Source organism: Thalassophryne amazonica, chromosome 15 (genome assembly GCF_902500255.1).
Source record: "Thalassophryne amazonica chromosome 15, fThaAma1.1, whole genome shotgun sequence".
NCBI lineage: Eukaryota > Metazoa > Chordata > Actinopteri > Batrachoidiformes > Batrachoididae > Thalassophryne > Thalassophryne amazonica.
This window is the reverse complement of record NC_047117.1, coordinates 43,378,926-43,392,431: the sequence shown is the minus strand read 5'-3', so window position 1 is coordinate 43,392,431 and position 13,506 is coordinate 43,378,926. Positions and strand designations below refer to the sequence as shown.

Here is a 13,506-nt window from a genome sequence, read left to right as displayed (position 1 = left end):
TACACATATACATATATATATATATACATACACATATACATATATATATATACATACACATACATACAGTAGTGTTCAGAATAATATTAGTGCTATGTGACTAAAAAGATTAAGGTTTTGAGTATATTTCTTGTTGTTACATGGGAAACAAGGTACCAGTAGATTCAACAGATTCTCACAAATCCAACAAGACTAAGCATTCATGATATGCACACTCTTAAGGCTATGAAATTGGGCTATTAGTAAAAAAAAGTAGAAAAGGGTGGTGTTCACAATAATAGTAGTGTGGCATTCAGTCAGTGAGTTTGTCAATTTTGTGGAACAAACAGGTGTGAATCAGGTGTCCCCTATTTAAGGATGAAGCCAGCACCTGTTGAACATGCTTTTCTCTTTGAAAGCCTGAGGAAAAGGGACGTTCAAGACATTGTTCAGAAGAACAGCGTAGTTTGATTAAAAAATTGACTGGAGAGGGGAAAACTTATACGCAGGTGCAAAAAATTATAGGCTGTTCATCTACAATGATCTCCAATGCTTTAGAATGGACAAAACAACCAGAGACGCGTGGAAGAAAATGGAAAACAACCATCAAAATGGATAGAAGAATAACCAGAATGGCAAAGGCTCACCCATTGATCAGCTCCAAGATGATCAAAGACAGTCTGGAGTTACCTGTAAGTGCTGTGACAGTTAGAAGACACCTGTGTGAAGCTAATTTATTTGCAAGAATCCCCCGCAAAGTCCCTCTGTTAAATAAAAGACGTGCAGAAAAGGTTACAATTTGCCAAAGAACACAACTGGCCTAAAGAGAAATGGAGGAATATTTTGTGGATTAATGAGAGTAAAATTGTTCTTTTTGGTTCTTTATGGTGTTGGGCCTATATATCACATACCAAGTATCATGGATCAGTTTGGATATGTCAAAATACTTGAAGAGGTCATGCCCTTGAAATGGGTGTTTCAACAAGACAATGACCCCAAGCACACTAGTAAAGGAGCAAAATCTTGGTTCCAAACCAACAAAATTAATGCCTCGCAGATGTGAAGAAATCATGAAAAACTGTGGTTACACAACTAAATACTAGTTTAGTGATTCACAGGATTGCTAAAAAAGCAGTTTGAACATAATAGTTTTGAGTTTGTAGCGTCAACAGCAGATGCTACTATTATTGTGAACACCCCCTTTCTACTTTTTTTCTAACTAATAGCCCAATTTCATAGCCTTAAGAGTGTGCATATCATGAATGCTTGGTCTTGTTGGATTTGTGAAAATCTACTGGTACCTTGTTTCCCATGTAACAATAAGAAATATACTCAGAACCTGGATCAATTTTTTTAGTCACATGGCACTACTATTATTCTGAACACTACTATATATCAGTGGTGGGCACACTTCCGATAATCCGATAACAGATAATTATCAAAGATAACGTTTTCATTATCGGATTATCTTTTTAGATAAATTAAAAACCATCGGACTAATTATCTTACGATGAATTACCGTCCGATAACGTTTAGACCAATAACGTACTAAACTAAGCTGTACAATGAAAAACATTTTTAAAACCGTTAAAGCTGTTGAGACCTACCTGTTAAAAGTTTCCTAAAAGGCATGTTGTTCTACCCTCTACAAACAGAAACCACTCTATCCTCTGTAAGCAAAGAAGAACTAGTGACCAAAAAAAGAGTCATTTCCTTTAACACCATACTAATATAATCGCAATGTCACCAAGTCATCCAGAGGCATACATGTTTAACATATGGTTCAAATTTTAACCACTCATTTTAGACAAGTTATTTAAAATTATTGTCATGTCTGAAGTTTATAAAGTGAAATATCAGATATATGTTTTCCTTTTAAAGTAATGTGCTAATGTTTAAGGTTTTGTGAGCACATGCTGTGCCAGGCAGCAATGCATTATGGGTAGCATAAGGTAATCTCAGACGTTCACGACAGGACAAATGCATTTCAGACACTGTTCAGGGTCCACAGATAACAGCATTAAACTCTAGTGCCTAAAACTATCGTGAATATATTCTCTGGGTTTATAGACGTTAGTGTATTTGCGTTTGTTAAATTCCACGCATCTTAAATGTAGCAGACACGGATTATCTGGAATTTTGTTTGACATTTTTTCAAGGCCGCTACTGCCATCTACTGGCCAGGAGTGTTCATGGCAGTATTAAACGTCTGGGTACATGGCTGCTCTCAAAGTGTTGGTACTGTCCATTGTCCAGGTGCTTTTTGTGTGCATATATTTGTTAACTTTGTGTTCTAAAACTACAGTTAGAAGTAATTCCGACTCCGTATCGGTCCACACGAACGAGGTTGGTACCATGTTTTTAGTTTTTGTGGAAGTGACGACAAGAGAATAAGGCTCCTGACTGGATAGAATTTTCATCAGTACCGGCACCCAAAGGTTTGGCAGACTAATTACAACACATTTATACGGTTCGATGTGGATGGATTTTTTTTTTAAACAACGTAGTGTGGATGAAGTTTTTTCCCCAAACTGAAAGGGTAAGATATTCGGTTTTACAAATACCCGACAACGTGTGTACATAGCCTTATGTCTGTGAAAGGCACTATATAAATAAATTTACTTACTTACTAATATTGAGTGCACGTTTTACAACATCATAAAAGTTTTAAAACATGCAACTGCGATGACACTTTCAGGGCTCCGTAAAAATGCTTGTTTTTACAAATAAAAATGGAATATTTTACAAAAGCACATTTATCTTTAAACCAACACATGACACACGTTACATTAACGTGTTGGTTTACATAATGGATTACTGAACCAATCACTGTTTAGCACTTTTACCCAGAATGCTTTGCGGTCTGTGTTTGTTACAAAACCTCAGAATTAGTGCCTTATTCAACATTAAAAGATATATGTTATATTTTAACTTTGTACAAATGACAGAATTGACATTAATGGAGTTATTCTATCAGTATTTTCAAAAAACCATAAGTTAGTATGACTATTTTCAAGACCTCAGCCTGACCGGAGTGTTGGAATTGAGAGGGAGCTGGCTTTATGGCTGCTCTCAGTGTGTCTCTGTGGTGGGAGCGTTGTTGCAAACAAGAGCTTCCCCAGGGGCACAATGTTGAAAGAAAAATGATTATGATTAGTAAAGAGTTGATTTCGTGGGTGCTTTCAGGATTTGTCTGTGCTGCTTCCTGCAGGGGGCAGCATGATTAAACATTCTTGCTTATTCTTTAGGTCTTTTACCACTTTTGATGCTTTCAAAAGTGATCATGTTAAAAATCAATTTCAGCTCTTTAGTAACTGCAAATGTCCCATAGACAACACCGGAATTTATCGGTTATCGATTATCTGTAACTTCCGATACATTTTTGGGTGGTTTAACGGTTTATCTTTATCAAAGATAACTTTTCAGTTATCTTATTATCTGTTATCGAAGTTAATTTTTTGGTTATCTGTGCCCACCACTGCTATATATACACTCAACAAAAATATAAACACAACACTTTTGGTTTTGCTCCCATTTTGTATGAGATGAACTCAAAGATCTAAAACTTTTTCCACATACACAATATCACCATTTCCCTCAAATATTGTTCACAAACCAGTCTAAATCTGTGATAGTGAGCACTTCTCCTTTGCTGAGATAATCCATCCCACCTCACAGGTGTGCCATATCAAGATGCTGATTAGACACCATGATTAGTGCACAGGTGTGCCTTAGACTGCCCACAATAAAAGGCCACTCTGAAAGGTGCAGTTTTATCACACAGCACAATGCCACAGATGTTGCAAGATTTGAGGGAGCGTGCAATTGGCATGCTGACAGCAGGAATGTCAACCAGAGCTGTTCCTCGTGTATTGAATGTTCATTTCTCTACCATAAGCCGTCTCCAAAGGCGTTTCAGAGAATTTGGCAGTACATCCAACCAGCCTCACAACCGCTGACCACGTGTAACCACACCAGCCCAGGACCTCCACATCCAGCATGTTCACCTCCAAGATCGTCTGAGACCAACCACTCGGACAGCTGCTGAAACAATCGGTTTGCATAACCAAAGAATTTCTACACAAACTGTCAGAAACCGTCTCAGGGAAGCTCATCTGCATGCTCGTCGTCCTCATCGGGGTCTCGACCTGACTCCAGTTCGTCGTCGTAACCGACTTGAGTGGGCAAATGCTCACATTCGCTGGCGTTTGGCACGTTAGAGAGGTGTTCTCTTCACGGATGAATCTCGGTTCACACTGTCCAGGGCAGATGGCAGACAGCGTGTGTGGCGTCGTGTGGGTGAGCGGTTTTCTGATGTCAATGTTGTGGATCGAGTGGCCCATGGTGGCGGTGGGGTTATGGTATGGGCAGGCATCTGTTATGGACGAAGAACACAGGTGCATTTTATTGATGGCATTTTGAATGCACAGAGATACCGTGACGAGATCCTGAGGCCCATTGTTGTGCCATACATCCAAGAGCATCACCTCATGTTGCAGCAGGATAATGCACGGCCCCATGTTGCAAGGATCTGTACACAATTCTTGGAAGCTGAAAATGTCCCAGTTCTTGCATGGCCGGCATATTCACCGGACATGTCACCCATTGAGCATGTTTGGGATGCTCTGGACCGGCGTATACGACAGCGTGTACCAGTTCCTGCTAATATCCAGCAACTTCGCACAGCCATTGAAGAGAAGTGGACCAACATTCCACAGGCCACAATTGACAACCTGATGAACTCTATGTGAAGGAGATGTGTTGCACTGCATGAGGCAAATGGTGGTCACACCAGATACTGACTGGTATCCCCCTCCCAATAAAACAAAACTGCACCTTTCAGAGTGGCCTTTTATTGTGGACAGTCTAAGGCACACCTGTGCACTAATCATGGTGTCTAATCAGCATCTTGATATGGCACACCTGTGAGGTGGGATGGATTATCTCAGCAAAGGAGAAGTGCTCACTATCACAGATTTAGACTGGTTTGTGAACAATATTTGAGGGAAATGGTGATATTGTGTATGTGGAAAAAGTTTTAGATCTTTGATTTCATCTCATACAAAATGGGAGCAAATCCAAAAGTGTTGCGTTTATATTTTTGTTGAGTGTATATATATACACATATATATATACACACACACACACACAAGTTGGGATAGATTTAACATACCCAAGACACTACATTTATGCAAAATCAACATTCCTCTTGTGTTCTGCATGATCACTAGCAGATTAATTCTGATGACATGATTTTTTGGGTGCTCTGTCTTCTTCTGTCAGCTCATTGTTGTCCTCCATAAATGCGTGGACAGGTCGAGCGCTCCCTCTGGGGGATAAAGTATGCAACAACAACAACACTGATTCCACAGTCGACCTTCTGTCTCTCCTTTTCTTTTTCATTGTGTTTTATCGGCTGTCATAAACACAGACACTTCTATGCTTGCTGATTTATCATTCGGGCTTATCCAAGTAACTACATTCACAGTCGGTCATCATCAAATAAAATGAAATGGGATACATTTGATTTTGCTCAGCTTTGTGAGTCCAGGTGCTGAGGTAGCAAATAAAACCAAACAGTAGCATGGTTGCTGGTGAGAAAAGAATTATTTGACTGAAACTTTTTTGCCATTGGATGGACTGTGCGGCGAAGCGGTACAACATGAGCACCGAAGTCGCAAAGTCCTCTAAGGGGCATGCCCTCACGAAAAATTTTTAAAAAATGATGCATTTTGGTGCATTCTGGTAGATTCTTGACACACAATTCTTATTTAGAAAAATCAGTATTCTGAGTTATATCTGAACAAGGTATAACTAGAAAGTATTTTTTTTTCTAAGTAAAAAGTGTATCTTTGACTGCAGTTTTAAGTGAAACGATACAGGCTTCAGATCAATGATCATTCTATACATCAAAATATGACTAAAATCTTAACAGTCGTTATCATTTGAATGTATTTCAGTGACTTTTCTCACCCATCCGGATAAATGTTCTGTGGAAATTGTCATGGTTGGAAAAATACGAGACAATCTCCCATGTCGGCAACGCAACAGCGAGTCATTTTTTTTGTGTCACAGGTTCAAAAAGTTACTGACTTCAAAACCAACTCTGCACATCAAAAACACAGCAGTCCCGATGGCACACATTGATGTGTACGACACACACACACACACACACACACACACACACACCAGTTTTATGCCCACTACGTACCCTCCCCCAAATTCACAATAAACGAGGCGGGAAAATATAATCCAACTGCAACGACGAGTCCACACCGGAGCACACAGTGGAGGAGGATGGGCAAGCCCTGTGGGTCTATCCAAATCCAGGTGGACTGGCTTGACGTGGTCCACCGAAATATGTTTGACTTTACCGCCTGTGTCGACCACAATATTTTTGTTGTTTTTTTTTACCGTTTCTATAATACTTTCATTATGAAACATCTTATTCATTATATTAATTGTAGTGTTCTTACCTTTGATTACAACAGAGAAAATAAATTCCAAATTCCGCAGTGAATAGCACACAGCACAGGAAGCTGATGGAATTGATGACTCGAACCATATCTGTGTCCAGCCGCTTCATCGAGTCGCTTCAATTTCTGACAAATCACAGCTCGTGTAACAAGTTTGTCCACTTCGCTTACACTCAGGAAATGGCGCTCATATTGAGAACAATCCTCACACAGAATTCTTTGGTTTTCACCAGTTTTGTAAAACAACAACAACAACAAAATAAATAATGGAACCATCAGCATGGCTGTAGTAGCCTAAACTGAGTGAACAAGACGGGTAAGAATAAACCAAAGCACAACGAAGGATGGGAGACGACTGTGGCAAAAACAAGAAAAGACTTGAGGAACGTGTCAGAAAAGCTTCATGAGCAGTTCACCACATTCCGCAGTGGAGGAGCGATGAGAGATGAACAGAGGCGCCAACACAGAAACAGGTGTCTCCAAATTAGGCAACATTAATCTAAGGGTAGAGCTTAATGTCAGACAACTAACACGACTAACGTTTGTTAACCTGCAAATTTTACTCCTTTTGGATGGCAAACGTGGAATAGGCCAGATATTCTCATTCCTGTGGGTGGGCGAAAGGCAGGCAGTGGCCACAAACACTCTTGAAATGACACACCAAGTGAGGGTTTACGTCTCCTGTTTGTTTTGGGTTTTTAGTCTTATTTTGTTGTTACACTGTGTTGGCACTCACAGCACACGGCTGTCACAAGACAAGTGTGTCCGGTGGAATTTAGCAGTAAGGCTTGTACAGGACTTTGTCCTGATCTCTGTCTGGTGTACAACAGCTCTCAAAGGCTTGTCCCAATGACACACACACACAATTAGCCTGAAATGGAGACACCTGGAATCAAACCCCCGTCTGTCAGTTGGTAGTTCAAATCCATAAACCCGTGAATGACCTATTGAAATGTTCAGTACCTGGTCTTTCTCTGGGTAAACACCGGCTCTGAGGAACGAGGCCTTCCAGCTGTCCACGTCCTCCTGAGTGTCACACGCTAGCTCAATCTGACGGAGGTCTTTGTACACGTTCCTGTAAAACACACACATGCATTATTCTGAACCATGCGCTATCACAGAACAACACAACCATCCCTACTTTACTTCAGCATATCTGATGATACAGGAAACTAAAATGGAAGACTTGTTTTGCCTCTTAGAATCTGGCTGCTGCAGTACCTCCCTGAGTACACCTGACCCCAGTCAGCTCTCAGAAGTGAAGCAGAGTAGGTCCAGAATGGTACCTGGCAGGGTATCAGGGCATTCCCCACACCCCCATTCTTTCTCCCCCTGGCCCTTTTCCCCTCTGAGGGAGCAGAGCTGCAAGGTGCCTTTACCACTTGGCCCAGTGTGTGTACTGTCTGGTGCAGGCGGGCTCCAGGAGAGATGTGCTGCTGACTCCGAGCTCTGCCTTACAACCAGGATGTTGCCTGCTCTGGCCTTTGTGCCACCAGAAGATGTAATTGCTTTGAGATGGTTTAAGATGGACTGCCTGAGGAGCTCCAGCATGTGGTCAACTACTTTGAGGACAACTTCATTGGTCGCCCAGGAAGGAGAAACCGCAGGGGTCCAGTTTTCGACCACTCTATCTGGGACGTGTCAGCAAGAATACAGGAAGGGCTGCCACACACAAACAACAGTGTAGAAGACTGGCACTGCTGCATGGCTGTCACTACCCGAACATCTGGGCATTCTTGGATATACTAAAGCAGGAGCAAGCAATGATCAAAGTTGTGGACCAGCAGATATGAGCCGGCGAGCCTGCACCACCACAACGCCAAGTGCACCGGGACCCCACCCGCAGAATTCAAACCATTGTGGCCGACTACAAAGAGACAGATCGCTCATGTCTTCCCAGGAGTGCAGCTCTTTTCTTTTGTTTTCAGGCGGGTTGCCAGCTCTGCACTTTATAAGACAGCCTGTTGCCAGGTCTCCACTTTATAAGACAGCCTGTTGCCAAGTCTCCACTTTATAAGACAGCCTGTTGCCAAGTCTCCACTTTATAAGACAGCCTGATCTTGCAGACGTGCATTGGTTGTAAGATATGGATGCTATCCAGAGACCAGCGGTGAGGACTAGCTGTCTGATGCTTGGTCTCATTGGAAGAGTCTTAGGTACTGTTGGAATTACTGGATCAAACGAGTCAAACGAATAAGATGAGGAGTATCACTTGCATTGTGAGGTGACAACTGCTACAACTTCTGACCATATGGCACGTTTTTCTGTACACACAGGTGCCTCAGTGTTGAGGACCCAGTAGCTGGAGAAGGTCAATGTGACATCCATGGTTCACCTGGTTGCAGCAGACAGATGACTGCTTTCATGAGGTGGGGATGGACTGATTGACCGGCTTGGCTGGTTGCCATCCAGAACCCAGCGCAGTTCTGTGGTGTGGTGGATGCAGTGATGCACAGCACCAGCACATGCTCCCAGACTTGACTGTACAATGACTTATGGAGCCGACTGTAAGTGTAAAGCTGAATTTGTGGTATTGATGTGAAGGAGAAGACTGAACAAAACCCGGAAATAAAATAAAATAAGATTAAGATTAAATAAGATAATCCTTTAATATTCCCACGATGAGGAAATTTATGATGTTCCACCAGCACAGGGACCAGCACAGTGATCATCTCACAAGATAATCACTGAATTATCTTGATGGCTTTGTGCTGCTGCCGTTTCCTACAATACATTTAAAATTCTGCTAACAATTACACAACTTCTCTTTAAACAAGCAGTCTCTCCCAAAGTACTCATGAATGTAAGTCTCTCCGCGCACATGCGCTCATATTTACTGGTCTCTGATGTTTTTTTATTGCTCTCCCTGAGCAAGTTAACAGGTGCATTTCCAGGAAATGTCTCACTCGGCAATTCTCGGTGTGTGACGTACATATTAAGAAAACAGAAACATTCCGATGGCTGATGGACAGAGCGGAACGAATGCAGTTATGTCCAGTAACAAAGCTCTGGAGCTTTTATTTGAGAGTTATGGTTCGGATTTACAGAGGAGAGGACACATTTCACCCTGAAACTCTTAACTTTTTCAGAGTCTGTCAGATTTTGGAACCTAAAGTGTTGTGACGCTGCTGCTTGTGTCACAGGATGCTGGTTTACTGCTGCTGTGATCATGGACCACTGTCTCCACCACGCTATTTTTACAGACTGCCTGGACACGCACATGTATGTCTCATATTATCTTTGTTAGTTGGCTATGTACTACAGGCTTTTAAGGTGGCAGTAATTAAACCATTACTTAAAAAGCCATCACTTGACCCAGCTATCTTAGCTAATTATAGGCCAATCTCCAACCTTCCTTTTCTCTCAAAAATTCTTGAAAGGGTAGTTGTAAAACAGCTACCTGATCATCTGCAGAGGAATGGTCTATTTGAAGAGTTTCAGTCAGGTTTTAGAATTCATCATAGTACAGAAACAGCATTAGTGAAGGTTACAAATGATCTTCTTATGGCCTCGGACAGTGGTCTCATCTCTGTGCTTGTTCTGTTAGACCTCAGTGCTGCTTTTGATACTGTTGACCATAAAATTTTATTACAGAGATTAGAGCATGCCATAGGTATTAAAGGCACTGCGCTGCGGTGGTTTGAATCATATTTGTCTAATAGATTACAATTTGTTCATGTAAATGGGGAATCTTCTTCACAGACTAAAGTTAATTATGGAGTTCCACAAGGTTCTGTGCTAGGACCAATTTTATTCACTTTATACATGCTTCCCTTAGGCAGTATTATTAGACGGTATTGCTTAAATTTTCATTGTTACGCAGATGATACCCAGCTTTATCTATCCATGAAGCCAGAGGACACACACCAATTAGCTAAACTGCAGGATTGTCTTACAGGCATATTAAAAAAATATGTAGGACTGCTTTTTTGCATTTACGCAATATCTCTAAAATCAGAAAGGTCTTGTCTCAGAGTGATGCTGAAAAACTAATTCATGCATTTATTTCCTCTAGGCTGGACTATTGTAATTCATTATTATCAGGTTGTCCTAAAAGTTCCCTAAAAAGCCTTCAGTTAATTCAAAATGCTGCAGCTAGAGTACTGACGGGGACTAGAAGGAGAGAACATATCTCACCCATATTGGCCTCTCTTCATTGGCTTCCTGTTAATTCTAGAATAGAATTTAAAATTCTTCTTCTTACTTATAAGGTTTTGAATAATCAGGTCCCATCTTATCTTAGGGACCTCGTAGTACCATATCACCCCAATAGAGCGCTTCGCTCTCAGACTGCAGGCTTACTTGTAGTTCCTAGGGTTTGTAAGAGTAGAATGGGAGGCAGAGCCTTCAGCTTTCAGGCTCCTCTCCTGTGGAACCAGCTCCCAATTCAGATCAGGGAGACAGACACCCTCTCTACTTTTAAGATTAGGCTTAAAACTTTCCTTTTTGCTAAAGCTTATAGTTAGGGCTGGATCAGGTGACCCTGAACCATCCCTTAGTTATGCTGCTATAGACGTAGACTGCTGGGGGGTTCCCATGATGCATTGTTTCTTTCTCTTTTTGCTCTGTATGCACCACTCTGCATTTAATCATTAGTGATCGATCTCTGCTCCCCTCCACAGCATGTCTTTTTCCTGGTTCTCTCCCTCAGCCCCAACCAGTCCCAGCAGAAGACTGCCCCTCCCTGAGCCTGGTTCTGCTGGAGGTTTCTTCCTGTTAAAAGGGAGTTTTTCCTTCCCACTGTAGCCAAGTGCTTGCTCACAGGGGGTCGTTTTGACCGTTGGGGTTTTACATAATTATTGTATGGCCTTGCCTTACAATATAAAGCGCCTTGGGGCAACTGTTTGTTGTGATTTGGCGCTATATAAAAAAAATTGATTGATTGATATTGGGAAACACTCAGAAGAGGCCATTTTCAAAAGATACTAGACTCTATAACGTGCCACAATCGTGACAGAATTTGAGCTGGGCAGAGCTGCAACTGGACATTATGCTCACTCGCACACGATCAGAACCTGAGGGCAAGTGGACCTGGGCATTATTCTATGGCCAGGTATCCGTACCTGAGGACTAGTGGAACTTGAAAATGATCTCTGGCTGTTGAACTGAATTAGGACTTGTGGACCCTGGCTGGCGATCCGTGTGTGGGGGCTTCTTTGATGTTGTGGACTTTTTATTTGGAAATCTGGGCGAGTGGCATGATAAAATGTTTTTGTCTTTTCAATGGAGCATTCAATGAAAGTCAATTTTTAATTTTACTGCGAGTCTGTGGAAATGGACCTGGATGTGTGTGTGTGCGTTCGGCATGCTGTTTTAACGCGCAACTGAGCTGTTTTATTGCTGCTATGAACATGGACATGAAATATGACAGATCTGATCACATCTGTCTGATTAGATCTGATCACAACTGTACAGATCAGATCATCCATATTCACAAATGCAGAATATTGAAAAGGATTCACCCAATTTACACGGGCCTCTGTTTCAACGTTTGCACAGTTTATTTTTCTGAAAGTTATTCGGTTGTCAAAGCTTACCGTAGCAACAGCATCTTCATGCCAAACTGAAAATTCTGTGAGCAGACCCACAGATTTCTTCATCTCGTCGACTGTATTGAGTAATTCTGTATCAGAATCCACATCAATACTTTTGTATGATAGATTAAATTCACCCATTTCGGCATAGTCGTCGCTGCACTAGTTTCTCTTGATCTCAGCTGACAGCACCATTATTGACATCGGCGTAGCAACGCAGTCAGGGCGGGGAGTAATACATCAAATGTGAAACGGTCAAATATTTTGCCACCGTCAATGTGATATTTTATTGTCTGAAATCTCACACAATTAACTAATCAGATTTGTGGAACAAGTGTAATTGGAGTAGAATTCTACACTCAACAAAAATATAACCATGATTAGTGCACAGGTGTGCCTTAGACTGTCCACAATAAAAGGCCACTCTGAAAGGTGCAGTTTTGTTTTATTGGGGGGGATACCAGTCAGTATCTGGTGTGACCACCAATCGTCCCATGCAGTGCAACACATCTCCTTCGCATAGAGTTGATCAGGTTGTCAATTGTGGCCTGTGGAATGTTGGTCCTCTCCTCTTCAATGGCTGTGCAAAGTTGCTGGATATTGGCAGGAACTGGTACACGCTGTTGTATACGCCGGTCCAGAGCATCCCAAACATGCTCAATGGGTGACATGTCCGGTGAGTATGCCAGCCATGCAAGAACTGGGACATTTTCAGCTTCCAAGAATTGTGTACAGATCCTTGCAACATGGGGCCGTTAATTATCCTGCTGCAACATGAGGTGATGTTCTTGGATGTATGGCACAACAATGGGCCTCAGGATCTCGTCACGGTATCTCTGTGCATTCAAAATGCCATCAATAAAATGCACCTGTGTTCTTCGTCCATAACAGACGCCTGCCCATACCACAACCCCACCGCCACCATGGGCCACTCGATCCACAACATTGATATCAGAAAACCGCTCACCCACACGACGCCACACACGCTGTCTGCCATCTGCCCTGAACAGTGTGAACCGGGATTCATCCGTGAAGAGAACACCTCTCCAACGTGCCAAACGCCAGCGAATGTGAGCATTTGCCCACTCAAGTCGGTTACGACGACGAACTGGAGTCAGGTCGAGACCCCGATGAGGACGACGAGCATGCAGATGAGCTTCCGAGACGGTTTCTGACAGTCTGTGCAGAAATTCTTTGGTTATGTAAACCGATTGTTTCAGCAGCTGTCCGAGTGGCTGGTCTCAGACGATCTTGGAGGTGAACATGCTGGATGTGGAGGTCCTGGGCTGGTGTGGTTACACGTGGTCTGCGGTTGTGAGGCTGGTTGGATGTACTGCCAAATTCTCTGAAACACCTTTGGAGACAGCTTATGGTAGAGAAATGAACATTCAATACACGAGCAACAGCTCTGGTTGACATTCCTGCTGTCAGCATGCCAATTGCACGCTCCCTCAAATCTTGCGACATCTGTGGCATTGTGCTGTGTGATAAAACTGCACCTTTCAGAGTGGCCGTTT

At 42.3% G+C, this 13,506-nt stretch overlaps 1 protein-coding gene across 5 annotated transcripts in view; it reads right to left on the bottom strand.

Moving 5' to 3' along the window:
* LOC117525655 (dynamin-2-like) overlaps positions 1–13,506 on the bottom strand; it is a 138,618-nt gene that overhangs the window by 13,597 nt on the left and 111,515 nt on the right. For all 5 annotated transcript variants that reach the window (XM_034187569.1, XM_034187567.1, XM_034187566.1 and 2 more), the window contains exon 16: positions 7,419–7,530. In XM_034187569.1, coding sequence (XP_034043460.1) covers positions 7,419–7,530 — 112 coding nt within the window. The remainder of the gene's footprint in view (positions 1–7,418; positions 7,531–13,506) is intronic.